At 40.2% G+C, this 13,445-nt stretch overlaps 1 protein-coding gene across 1 annotated transcript in view; it reads left to right on the plus strand.

Annotated features, from left to right (window-relative positions):
* The window catches only part of LOC134603016 (PH and SEC7 domain-containing protein 4-like), a 52,017-nt gene extending 38,905 nt beyond the window's left edge, over positions 1-13,112 (plus strand). The window contains exons 13-16 of the mRNA XM_063448583.1: positions 4,190-4,335; positions 8,628-8,772; positions 9,195-9,338; positions 12,320-13,112. Of these exons, the coding sequence (XP_063304653.1) occupies positions 4,190-4,335; positions 8,628-8,772; positions 9,195-9,338; positions 12,320-12,574 (690 nt within the window). The 3' untranslated portion in view covers positions 12,575-13,112. The remainder of the gene's footprint in view (positions 1-4,189; positions 4,336-8,627; positions 8,773-9,194; positions 9,339-12,319) is intronic.
* The last annotated feature ends 333 nt before the right edge of the window (positions 13,113-13,445 follow it).

Genomic DNA, 13,445 nt, shown 5'->3' on the forward strand with positions numbered 1-13,445 from the left:
TATATATAATAACTATATATATGGTATATATATATTATTATAAAATACAAATAATATGTTAATAAAAATAAATAACAAAAAATAAAAATAATTTTTAATAATTAAAAAAAATTATATATATATATTCAATTTTATTCTAACAGTATTTTGATATTGATATATATATATATATTTATATCAAAATACACTTAGAATGTAATGATATATATATCTATGTATAAATAAATAAAAATAATACGAAATATACATATGTCCACATACATAATTACATAAATAATTTCATAAATATACACGTAGACGTCAAATATATAAATATGTATATATATTAAAATTCTACGTGCATATTTATGTAATATTTTTACCTAATTAAGTAATTTTAATGATTGCAATTTGAGGGACCTGCCTGCCAACCCAGGCCAAAAGTCCAGATAATTTAATTTGCTAGCACTGTGTTTAACCCTGTAACTTTCTATGACACCCTAAATTCTGTACATGGGGGTACTGTTTTACTCGGGAGACTTCGCTGAACACAAATATTAGTGTTTCAAAACAGTAAAACATATCACAGCGATGATATTGTCAGTGAAAGTGAAGTTTTTTGCATTTTTCACACACAAACAGCTCTTTCACTGAGGATATTATTGCTGTGATATATTTTACTGTTCTGATACACTAATATTTGTGTTCAGCGAAGTCTCCTGAGTATAACAGTACCCCACATGTAGAGGTTTTATAGTGTTTGTGAAAGTTACAGGGTCAAATATAAGGCTTGATTTTACTTTTTTTTTTTTTTTTTTTATTGAAATTTGTCAGATTGGTTAGGTTGCCTTTGAGAGCGTATGGTAGCCAAGGAATGAGAATTAGCCCCATGATGGCATACCATTTGCAAAAGAAGACAACCCAAGGTATTGCAAATGGGGTATGTTCAGCCATTTTTAGTAGCCACTTAGTCACAAACACCGGCCAAAGTTAGCGTTTTTTGCATTTTTAACACACAAACAAATATAAATGCTAACTTTGGCCAGTGTTTGTGACTAGGTGGCTACTAAAAAAGACTGGACATACCCCATTTTGAATACCCTGGGTTGTCTACTTTAAAAAATATGTACATGTTAGGTGTGTTTCGGGGATTTATGACAGATAACGGTGTAACAATGTCACTATTGATACATTTAAAATATATATATATTGAAACAGCAATTTCCTACTTGTATTTATAGGCCTATAACTTGCAAAAAAAGCAATAAAGCATGTAAACACTGGGTGTTTTTAAACTCGGGACAAAATTTTGAATCTATTTAGCAGTTTTTTTCATTAGCTTTTGTAGATAAGTAAAAGATTTTTCAAGTAAAAGTCCAAAAACATGTTTTGTTTTTTTTCTTTTTTCACCATATTTTATTATTTTTTTTAAATACAATATATGACATAATATAAATACTAGTATGTAAAGAAAGCCCTTCTTGTCGTGAAAAAAAACAATATATAACTTGTATGGGAACCGTAAATGAGAGAGCGGAAAATTACAGCTAAACACAAACACCACAAAAGTGTTAAAACTGCTCTGGTCCTTAACGTACAAACATCGCAAAAACAGGCCGGTCCTTAAGGGGATAATATAAATTTAAAAAAATAATAAAATTAAAATACCCAATTTCTTCGTACCCACTATCACTAAATTTGGGCTGAGAGGGGCACTCATAACTCCTATATTTAGATCTCTGTTGAATTTACAAGAACCACACTGAACAAGGACACTGTGCCCCAAACTCAGTAGAACCTCATCTTGATAAAAAAAAAATCACTGCAACTACAATATGGCTAGGTATATACATCTCTAAAGTATGCAGAGAACTATGAATGGAGCTGTCATGAAGCTGATACCAGCTGCAGTGGAGCTGCTATTTATTCAGGCAGAAGTTCAATTTACCCTATCTGATTAATCGAATTGCTGGTAATAGCTCAGTTACATGTACAGTGAACCAAATGTGACATTTTAATGTATTAGACATAACAGCGGTCAACTTCAGTCTGAGCAACAAAGAAACCTCTGCTATAGACCAGAAGCAAAGAACTATGTAGGCAAGCACTAACCTACAGATTGACAGCCTGATACTGACCCCTACTACAAGCCAACAGACAGGCACTAATGTCTACCTCAATCCAACATGCAGGCACTGATGGCTACTATTGTCTAACAGTCATCTGTCAAAACAAGCCTCTGTTACAGAAAATCTGCAGGCACCAACATCTGCTATAGTTAGGAAAGCACGTAACGTACTTCTTACCCTGTTGCATAAATGCACGGAATCTCTTTTCCTCCTTTCCTCTCGTAGAGACTTTCACACTGACGCTTGCCTCTACCACAGGCACTGAGCTTGCCTCTCTACAAATATGTACAGAGGCAGGGGGGCGGGGCCTGGCCGCCGAGCTGGAAGGACGTGGAGCACATCAGCTCCTCCACAAACCCTTGCAAAACTGGCTAAATATGCCCAGTTCCCTCTGGAAATCACACCAAACAGATGCCAACTGGCAGGGGGACCCAAGCGACATCTGCATGTGCAAAGTCAGCTCCTGTCCGACTGCCGACGACACTGTATGGGCCGCTGAGTTTGGGCCTGCTGTGAGGCTCTGGTGGGAGAAACGGCCGATCTCCCGTGCTTGGTCCGGCAGGGCCTCCCTCGAGCTCATCACAGGCCCCGTTCACCCCCCTGTGGGCCGGTGGGGGTTATCCCGGCCCCCCCACCGGGGAGGCAGAGCACACTCCAGGGAGCTGGACAATGGCGAGACCAGTCTGGGACCGCATGGCACAAGCTAAGATGGCCGCCCGATAAACTGCACGACGGAGCAGAGTGACCGCAGTACCTGAGAGGAGGCTGGATGCCCCCCAGGAGGTCAGTGTGAACAACAGCAATAGCAGCAATTACCAACCCCAAGTTGACACTGGGGGGAGCAGCTGGAGAGTGACCATGCCACACATGAGCGAACCGCAACAGCCCCCTCATGGGACCCCTACCCACTAGATATGAGACTTCTGCCTCCGGTCACTATTCGCATGATAGCAGCAGCACAAGCGTTTAGCGGAGACAGACACCGGAGACCTACCACTCAAGCACACAAAGTGAGGACCCTCAAAGTGAGAGACATGGCACCTGCGACGAACCCCTGTACACTGATCCTCTCGGAGCATTGCGAGGAAGCAGACTCACACTTACTGATAGCCCAAGTCACCAAGAAAATGACGGCATGGATCTAACTCCCACCCGAGGCAGACACTGTACCAAACCGCAAGTACACCATAAGAGAACTATCATTCTGCCACTTGCCTGAACTGCACCTAATATGGCTGTTCCCAAGCTTGAGTCTCTCTGCAGTCGCTACACTTCAGAGGCAAGCCTCACGGCACACAGACACTGACTCTCATCTGGCTGACGGGGGGTTAACCTGGGGTGGCAATCCATGTCTGAAGCTTCTCTATATTGATCTACTAAACCTTTTGATTTAGTTAAACTGTTGACAACACCAACTTTGCTAAGACACTCTCCTAAGACCTAGCTTGAATGTCATTATATGTTTTAATAGCTTTAATAATCTTAATAGCCCTAGTCTGTCTAAGTCACTAGCGTTGCAAACCAGAGTTAATTATATCACTCATAGACTAGCTACTGCACGGCTTAAGCCACATACTCACATAGGTAATGCTGCCACACTAGCAAAGCATAAACCATGGCAACCACAATGCAGCATATCCCACAAAATCATATGTAATCGCCCAAGCGAGAACCCGCATATCTGTACACACCTCACTGTAACATTGAGCGAGATCAATCTTGACATGCACACATTTACCATGAATGTCTTATAGCTTGTTATCTTCACGAGAAAAAACAAAAAAACTGCGCTGTTTAACCTGTCACGATATGTAATGTTATGAAACTGCTTGCAGCAGCTGTCGTGGCTCTGCACGCTTGCTGTCATTTCATGCGCAAATAAAATAAAGAATGTAAAAAAAAAATATGTACAGAGGCATAGACCTCTCCTCTGTTACAAACATGCAGGGAGACATTGACGTCTGCTGTGGTACAAAGGTTTAGGCGTTTACTAAGCTGTAATTTACTAAACAAAAATTATAATTTTTTGCCTTCTCCATTGTTTTCTTGCTTCTACTAACCCGTGTCCTCTCTCTGTGCAGGATGAGTACAGGTCTGATATCCAATGCCCAGAGGAAGTGATCAGTGTTCATCATGCGTTGGCAGAGAGAGCCAGTGAATACACAAAGAGACCACATGTCTTTCGCTTGCAAACCGCTGACTGGCGTGTCTTCCTCTTCCAGGCACAGTGAGTAGCAAATGCTAAGGGACACAGGGTTTATAAAAAGAGATGATTTAAATACAATGAAAGTAAGAATAGTATAACTATACTATAGAAATGCTTCAAGGCTGAAGACAAGGTTCAATACCAGACATAACAATGTGTTGCAGCCAGGATGTAGCAGTGAGCATTCATCAAAAGTCCATCCTAAGTACAGGAAGGGGTCTGGAAACCAGTCTTTTCACAAAAAGCACCAATGTAGAAAGAATAATTGGTCCAGCTCTCCTCCTTTGAGATTAAATACATACCCTTTATTGCACCAACCGATCAATGGTCTTTATCAACAGAGTGATACTTAAAAATGCTACAAACATACAAAAGAAAAGGGTACAGGTCTCTGAAGGGATACATTTCCAATTATAGGGCCTAACCCTGAATAAGATAACCAAAAATAAAAGAAAAATGAGCTACTTGTGGAATAGCACTTCCCAAGTGGATCGGTAAGGGTTACAGTAGTAAACAGCAGCCAGCAGTTTAAGCATGCATGGGATAGGCATAAGGCTTTACTAACTATAAGTAAGGCTAGGGACTTATTAAAGTATTTAGAAAATTGGGCAGACTAGATGGGCCGAATGGTTCTTATCTGCCGTCAGATTCTATGTTTCAGAGCGGATTAAGTTTAAAAGCTTTACCTGCATTTAAAAAGAAAACACATTGTCAAATAAAATCATACAAATAAAAAGCTAGTAAAGAGTCCGTGCTACCTGCTCCTCTGATTCTTGTTTCGCTAGTCAGGTTCAGCTTCCTCAGTTGGCAAGGCTTGATGAAGTCTGTTTTAAGCTATTAAGTAAATGCAGTTGGGTTACTGAACAGAGACAGAGTTGGGTTAGTGTTCAGATCTTGAATCTGGAATGGTTACGTTTATAATTAGGACATTGCAATGTAAATATATATATTATATATTATTATTATTAATATATATATATTATCTAGATGAATTGACTCTGTAAAGCTGTATTCTAACCTTTTAAAAACCATCTTACATAAGTGAGCTTTAAAATACATTATTCTATTTCTTCTGCTACAAATATATATATTTTGTTGTATTCTTTATTCTTGTTGTGCGCATAGAACGATACAAGTTTCCTTGCCACAATCGCATCAGCATGTACAAGTATGACATCTAATAGGTTACATTAACGTGGCTTCTATGAAATTGCACCATTTTTATGTTGTTGTTTTTTTTTTTAAATTCTTTATTTTTGGTGCAATAGGATTAACATACATTCCTGTGGTGCCACGACAGCAGGCACAGGTGGGGTAATGCTTACAAGGTATACAGTTGCACATTTTTGTGATGAAATAGGATAACATGCTAAGGAAACAGGCTAAAAACATAAACTTATTTCACTAGATCAGCATAATAACAGTGAGTTGGATCGTAGAAATCTGTGCTTAGAGAGGTCGTAGTTAAATTCTCAGTAAAAGGAAGCAGATTGCTGCAGTGTGTATACTGACAAAAGCTTTAAACTCATCAGAACGTTCAACAGATAGCATGAGTGAATAAGGCAACAATGGTAGAGAAGCTGTACGCAGCCGAATAGTTTATAGTTTAACGATTAGGCACAGATATATAGTATGACTGGCAATAGTGCTGCACATGTTATAAAACATAGGCATGTCTTGTGAGCCAAAAGATTAATGGGCAGTATCTAGTAGGCATTTAATTATTAAGGAGAGGAGCACTGATGGCATAACAAGTCCAGCAACAAAAACATAGAGATTGGTAGCGAAAGGGAGCTGGGTCAACCGCGCACACCTCCTGCACTAAAATATAATGCCGTCAGCCTATCCCCTCAACAGGTATTTCACAGTCCCACATAGCTTGATTGTGCAGGCTTGCTGCTATGGTCCAGAGCTTGTCGTGCCCTCTACCCCATGCTTGAGTCGGGGTCTGGTTCTTGTCGGTTCGGCTGCGTACAGCTTCTCTACCATTGTCCCGGTGTGGTGCAGTGCCGGCTTGATCTTGGGGCTTCTTCCTCCGGAGCTGCGAGGTGTGCGCTGGGGGGCTTCCCCTTGCTGTTCTCTGTCAGGGGTTGCGGCTCTGAGTTTTGGTATTCTTGGGCCTCCGTTAAGTGCCAGTGGGTCGATTTTGTCGCCTCCGCTGGTGTGAGTTGCATGGTGTGGAGGTCACATGCTTAGTGGGTCGATGGGTGTTAGGGGTGAGCCGTGTGATGAGCTGTCGCTCTGTCCCCTCACCTCGCGTACCTTGTGTCTGTCAGCAAGTTTGAGCGGGAGATGGGAGCAGATCTTCCCTTTGCCGTCGGTACACATGGCGTCCGCCATTTTAAGTGTGGCGGGCGGGCTCCCTGGCCTCAGTTGCCGCGTCGCGGTCAGTGCCACAGGGTGAGGACCGGGATCACCCCCCCGGTCCAGAGGGGGGGGGAACGGAGCCGGACCCGCTTCGATCTGCACCCGTGGCTGGGTTCCGTGGCGCAGGATAGTGGGGCAGCGGCCGTCTGCCCCACTCACCGCAGGAGAAGGCCCTGGTTGGGGCAACATGCTTTTCTCCCCCCGGGGACTGAAGCACGGTAAGCCAGCCTCTCCCCGGGTCCAGCAGTCTCTCAGCTCCGGGTAGCTGCTCTGGCAGTCTGATTTTTAGGCGGTGAGACTTGGTTTTAGAGGGTAAATATCGTAGGTTTGCAGGAGCTGCTCAGGCATGCGACCGTCCAGCTCGGCGGTCCGGCCCCGCCCGCCCCCCCCCCCCCCCCCCCATTTTTATGTTTTTAGTACATTAGTATGCATGAGTGTGAGTCAGGAGAGGAGCTGGAAAGATTGTGTTAGGCATGACAACTGGCGTTATGTGTATTAAACATGAGGTACAGGAAACAGGCTAAGCTACTTACTTTAGAATAGTAAGAGGAGAGAAACAAGCTAGTTGCATGGTATATGCTAGGTGTAAAAACATAAGATTACGGTATAGCATGTTACATTTAACAAGTGTGAACGTATGGTTGAGCTGTTGCTTGTCGACCCGCTGGGCGCCTCTTCGGATCAGACTGAAGAGAGCTGCTTTTCTAAAGAAACGGAGGGCTCAGTGTCCACATTGTAGGCCAGCTTATGAGGAGGGATGTGAGGCTGTCAGCCAATAACCAGCCTAGGTGTGCCTTTCCCATAGTTGTGCAGTCCACCTTGGTGAGTAACCATGCAGTGCCAAAATGGAGCTTCTGTTCAGTCCCAGGTGGGAGATCGGCCGCCTCCCCCAGCCGACAGGCCAGCAGTCCCGGTAAGACACAGGGCCAGGTTTCAGCATAAGCGTGTAAAAGTGATTTTTCTGAACCTTTGGTTTTTAATTTGTTAAAGTCGTTGTTATCGCTTGGTTCTGAGCTGTCTGCGCCTTTTTATTTGCAGTTTTGGCAGGAGATCCTAAGAAGCACGTCTGGCATGCTTGAGAGTTAGGCCCCACCCCCATTATGCCCACTTTTTAATGTCACAATGGCCTTCCTGAATCGTCATATACTCAGATCAGAATGTCATGTAAACACAATCATGATTCAGCTAATCATTGTTTTCTTGCTTATGTTCATTAGCTAGTGCTCATACTTGTTGAACTTGTACTTGAAACATCATTTGTTAATTGAATTCTCTGATTGGAACCCACAGTTGCTGCAATAAATGTGACCGCTTGAAGTTTTTCTTTTTTCTTCTTATTTTACATTAAGAGGATTTGATTATTGTATGTGGAACTATTACTTGTTTTGAATTGTAAACTGAATAAACAGAAGGTGAATAGATTGAGTGGGAATGTAAACCTGATGAAAATAATCTGACTCCTAGATCAGGTTTAAATTGCATGTTGAAAATCCATGTATTCATTTAATCAGGAGTGACATCTTTTCCTTGCCCACTCACCTCATTAAATGATATTGCAGCATTTGCTGTAAAGGTAAGTATAAAATGTGTTTACTTTAAGTGCACATTCACATTTTATGGACAGGTTTACCACTCCACGATGCTTCGGGAACACAAATGCACTTGGGCATCTACAAAGATATGCCATATTTGAGGGTGGCATTCCTTCAACCCATGTGTGTGTTGTGCGTATGGCAGACAAGGGGTTAAACTAAGTTTCATCATGTGTCTGCTGTGGCCAGGATCACATGTAAACCTGAAAAAAAAATGTAAACGCTAGTGAGATTTTACAAAAAATAAATAGTACAACCCAGAAGTAAAAAAAAAAGTTAGCTATTCGGTTATGCAAAGATCTCCATTGTGACAATTCCTTCTTAATCTATCTTTTTAATTTGTGACCTTCTCAGGAATTCTGAAGAGATGAATTCTTGGATTGCACGTATTAACTTGGTGGCTGCCATGTTTTCTGCACCCCCTTTTCCTGCTGCTATTGGATCTCAGAAGAGATTTGTTCGACCAATCCTCCCTTCTTCTCCTTGCAAACTGGGTTTGGTAAGTTGCTTAGTCTAGATATATTATATGGGGTAGCTCTGAATAATGTCAAGGTACATCTTCTCAGTAATCATCTAATCATAATTCCATGCTCACTCTTCATTTTCCCATTCACACTCATTTCACAAAAATAAGACTTTATTGGAGCATGTTTTCAAGCTCACACTTGAAATGTGAAAGGCTCTTTAACTTAAGACCACTTTGTTAAGTTACTATGGTTTAAATATGTTTGGTTTTCGGAAGCATTACCCGGTCATGGAATATCTAATGTTATTTTCAGTGAAATTGCTCTTTTAGCATACACATTTAAAATAGGAAGGCCGTGCATAATCATTTTTAAGAGCAATCTAACAATCAATACAATGTATAGATATTGTATAGATAGCTTTATTAACAAATTTATTAATTTTGCCTTTTTACAGGAGGAGCAGTTACAATCACATGAGACGTTGATGGATACATTTACAGATGATCTGACAGAGCACCAACGCAACCTTCCAGACTCCAAGAGCAAAGCACGGGACTGGGAGGACTATCATCTGAGAGAGGAATATCTGCGCTTTGAGGTAAGTAGGCACTAAAAAACATGCACGGTGAAAGTGGATAGATGTCACAGTAGGTCAACGTCTAATAGGAGTATAACATGCTCTGTGTTCTGTTCTGGCTAAATTGCCAAGTTGCAAATGTGTAGATTTAAATATATAATTTCCAGAAGCTTGCCTCTACAACCTCCATCAATCTTCAAGCCATGAAAGATTAGAGCAGCTGCCAGCTGTGCCTTGTGGAACGCCACGTCTAGTAGGGCAGATACGTATACACCCTCTGCAGAGGCCACATTTATATTTTTTATCTCAATGGAATGGTATAGTGATCATGGCTAAAATAGACATTTTTAAATAGAATGTCAGTTATATGTTTGCCAAAATATGTGTTTGATTAAGCTCTCATTAATGCCAGCTAAGCCAGTGATTTTTTTGTGTAGTATATGTGTATAGTATGAAAAAGAAGAAACACCACTTAACCACAGATGTAAGAAAGACACACTCTGTCGCTAAGGGTAGGTTACAGAGGTAATAATGGCATAACCCTAAGGATATAAATAGGCAAAAAAAACAACTAATGAGGTCAGAGATCCCCCTAAAAAAAGGGAGAAACTGTACCCCACTGGAATTACCTCTGAATTAAAAAATCATTATAGTTAATAATCTTTATGATGACACAAAACACTAAACATGTGCAATCAAAAGTGAAGGTGATAACCAGTATAAATGGCTAAGATGTAAATGGCTAAGTATAGAGTATAATTGAAATTGAGATTATGTTTCAAAAATGAGCCACTAGAGATTTAGTTAATTTTAAAATTGTATCTGTATCTCAAAATAGTATGCAATGTAGCAAGACAACAAAGTGTCTAGTTCAAGTAGAGGAGATATAATTAGAGGAAAAAAAGGACACTACACAATTGTACCTTTCCACATATGGGGTAGCCACAGATATCCTGAAAACTATTAGGAGATCAATTAAGAAGTGATTGGACCCCCAAGAAATAGAATTAGAGTTATAGATGGAATTTAAAGCCTGTGGTTCATATTAGAAAAACCCTAAAGGTAAATTCTATCCCTATTCTGGCATCAAATAAATTAGAATAGCCCATTGTTCGCCTTAGGTACTTGCATTGAAAAAGTTCTAAAGTAATAATGTTATATGTCTAGATACTTAATTTAAAGTGTTGAACTTTATCAGTAGCACCAGCCAACTCAGATGTTGGACATAAAGGGAGAGCAAAAATCGTCAGATACAATTTGAAGATGGTTACATTATTGAGCCCTTATAGACTGGCCATAGTGGTGATTCCAAAGGACAAAACATCAGCATTGGGGAGGTATAGGAGGAGGATATAATAGTCCAGTTATCCACTCATATGTGGGAAAAAAGAACCCCACTACCTGAACCTGACAACCCCAGAAAACAGCTGCTTCGAGGCAGCTACCCTGTTATTAATTCCAGCTGAGCACTGCCCCGGGAAAAGTAAAATAAATGGTAGTGTCCCTAATCACTAAAAACTAATTTCCTCCATCCTTAGATGAATAACATATTAAAGGCGGTTAGTCACACCGAAAGCACGTCAAGTCTGAGTGCCAATGCAACTTTATGTGATCTGATGTTATGATGTTCGTCTTAGGATGAAGAAAATTAGTATACTTATCTTCCTTACTAGACGTGGCATTCCACAAGGCCCAGCTGGCAGCTCCTCTAATCTTACATGGCTTGAAGATTGCTGGAGGATGTAGAGGCAAGCTTCTGGAAATTATATTATTTATATTATATATTATTTATGTGTATAGCATATATATATTGCTGATTTAATTAATAAAGCAATCATTTGTTAATTGCATCTTTGTATTAAATGCAGTGGGGTGACTATTAATTATTTTAGCTTCTATACTTTTTGATGTACATTACTGAGCTTTATTTTTTAGAACAAATTAATCACCATATCAAGTTTGCCTGACAAGCACATTTTTTAATAAATACTCTAAGCACCATAGCAATTACACGCTGCAAGGAGTGCACTAGCACCACCCCACAGTAGGATGTCAAAATGTTTTAGTGCAGTTTGCCAGCTTTTGTGGGTTCCACACACCCCCAGATTCATCCCCTGCATCCTGCCTGCTCAAGATGTTAAAACTGAATTGCTTTGTAGAGCAAAGAAGGACCATTTAGGATTGCGTTCATTGACTGAGAATATTAGCTTAGTGCTCTCAGCCAATGAGGGTGGTTTTGATTTGGCCGTGCTTTTCTCTACATAGGCATCCAACTTCTTCTACAGGAGAATACTGGATGCCATGGATGTGGTGCGAAGGGCCCAAGTACGTTGTTAATATGTATTAAAACAGTTTGGCATCTTACTATGGGACAGCACCTATGAAGTTGTTATGGATTGTAATTGGATTGACCCAATAAGTGCCATGACAAAGCACGAATAATCATTGGAGGTAGAGGAACAGTTTAGTTGAGAGAAGGATCATTATGATTCATCGCTAAAAAAACTTTACATTTTATAAAGAAGTCATTGAAATGCCCCACTGATGGCATATAACTCAAAATTATGTGAATTACTTTTCCTATAATTCCATGCTCACTTCCATTTTTGTTTGAGACAAATGTTACTTGCCAGTTTGTTAATTGTAACACAGCCTCACAGTCCCATTTATTGACGCAGCTCTTGAACACGAGAAATCACAGATCACATCCTTGAAAAGGGGAGTACAATATCCAAATCAAGGAGCTTTAGATGAATAGATTTTTTATTTATGTACATATGTCAGTAGTGATTTCTTAGGTAGACAAAAATGTATATTTCATGACACTTTGCTTACTTTAGTTTATAAATCCCTTTATTAGTAGATTAATGTAAACCTGAAGTAGTCCCAGGACTAAATGATTCCATGGAAACCTGTGGACTGTGTTTTTGAGGGGGTTTCAAGGTTTTTTAAAATGTCTATTATGTTGTCATTATTTATGGTCCTTCCATCTTTTAATCCAGAAATCCAGGTACGAGATGTATGTGAAGCTTCTGGCGCTACGGATGCAGAAAGGCTGTGAAGATCTGAACACATTTGAGTCTCTGATAAGCGAGCCTGATGTGGATCAGAATGATGGTTGTGGTTTGAAAAGATCTCACTCCAGTCCATCACTAGTCCCAGAAGGTTCCCCCATGGGGATTAAGGTTAAACGGAACATCTCTGAACGGAGAACATACCGAAGGATAATACCCAAGCGCAATAAAAATGTTGTGTGACCAAAAGCTGGACCTGTAAGTTCCTCTCCTGGGCAGCTGAGAACTATGCACTGCAAATAAGGTGTCTGTTGCAGTACATCATTATAGTCCTGATCAAAAATGAAAGGGAAACCTTCTAATAACATAGGAGGTATGGATATGATGAGCTGTTTCCAGATGACCGTAAAGGAAAATGATTTTAAAATACATGCAGCCAATTCCTAGAGAATTCTAAACTTGTACAGTTATATAGTATAACCGTAATGGACCATGGTGTACTTAAGTTTGATAAGTAATTATTCTGGCTTGCTGTTTTTCTCTGCCAGCTGTGGAATATGGTAGAGGTAGAATGCCTCTAAAAGGACTATGAATAGCAGTATGAAAACTGCTAGGTCTTCTCGGTCTTCAAAGCCTGTGCATCAAACTGAAATTACTTGTAGTACACCATGCAAATGGGCTGGTTTCGTAATCCCATGTAGGTAATAAGAAGTGAAAATTTCTCTAGATTGTAAGCTCGTTTGAGCAGGGTCCTCATCAACCTATTGTTCCTGTGACATTTTGTAGTATATTGTAAAGCGCTGTGAAATAGGTTGGCGCTATATAAATGCCAATAGTAATAATAATAACCTACTACCTTTCATTAGAGAAATTACTCATTTCCAGTATTTGCCTCTTGGTGGCATAGTTGGACTAATACTGATGGAAAGGCTGGATTATAGATTTGTTAATGTGAGTTTATACATTTTTGTTTATTTATCTTTAACCCCTAAACGGGTTGTCACAGCCTACCTATCCAAATTCTCCAGCTGATTGCACTTCACAGTTCAAATAAGTGTGAATACCTTTTAGTTTAGTTTATGGCCATCGTAGGAAACATTTTCAGATAATCTAC

The sequence above is a fragment of the Pelobates fuscus genome, chromosome 3 (genome assembly GCF_036172605.1).
Source record: "Pelobates fuscus isolate aPelFus1 chromosome 3, aPelFus1.pri, whole genome shotgun sequence".
NCBI classification, from domain to species: Eukaryota; Metazoa; Chordata; class Amphibia; order Anura; family Pelobatidae; genus Pelobates; species Pelobates fuscus.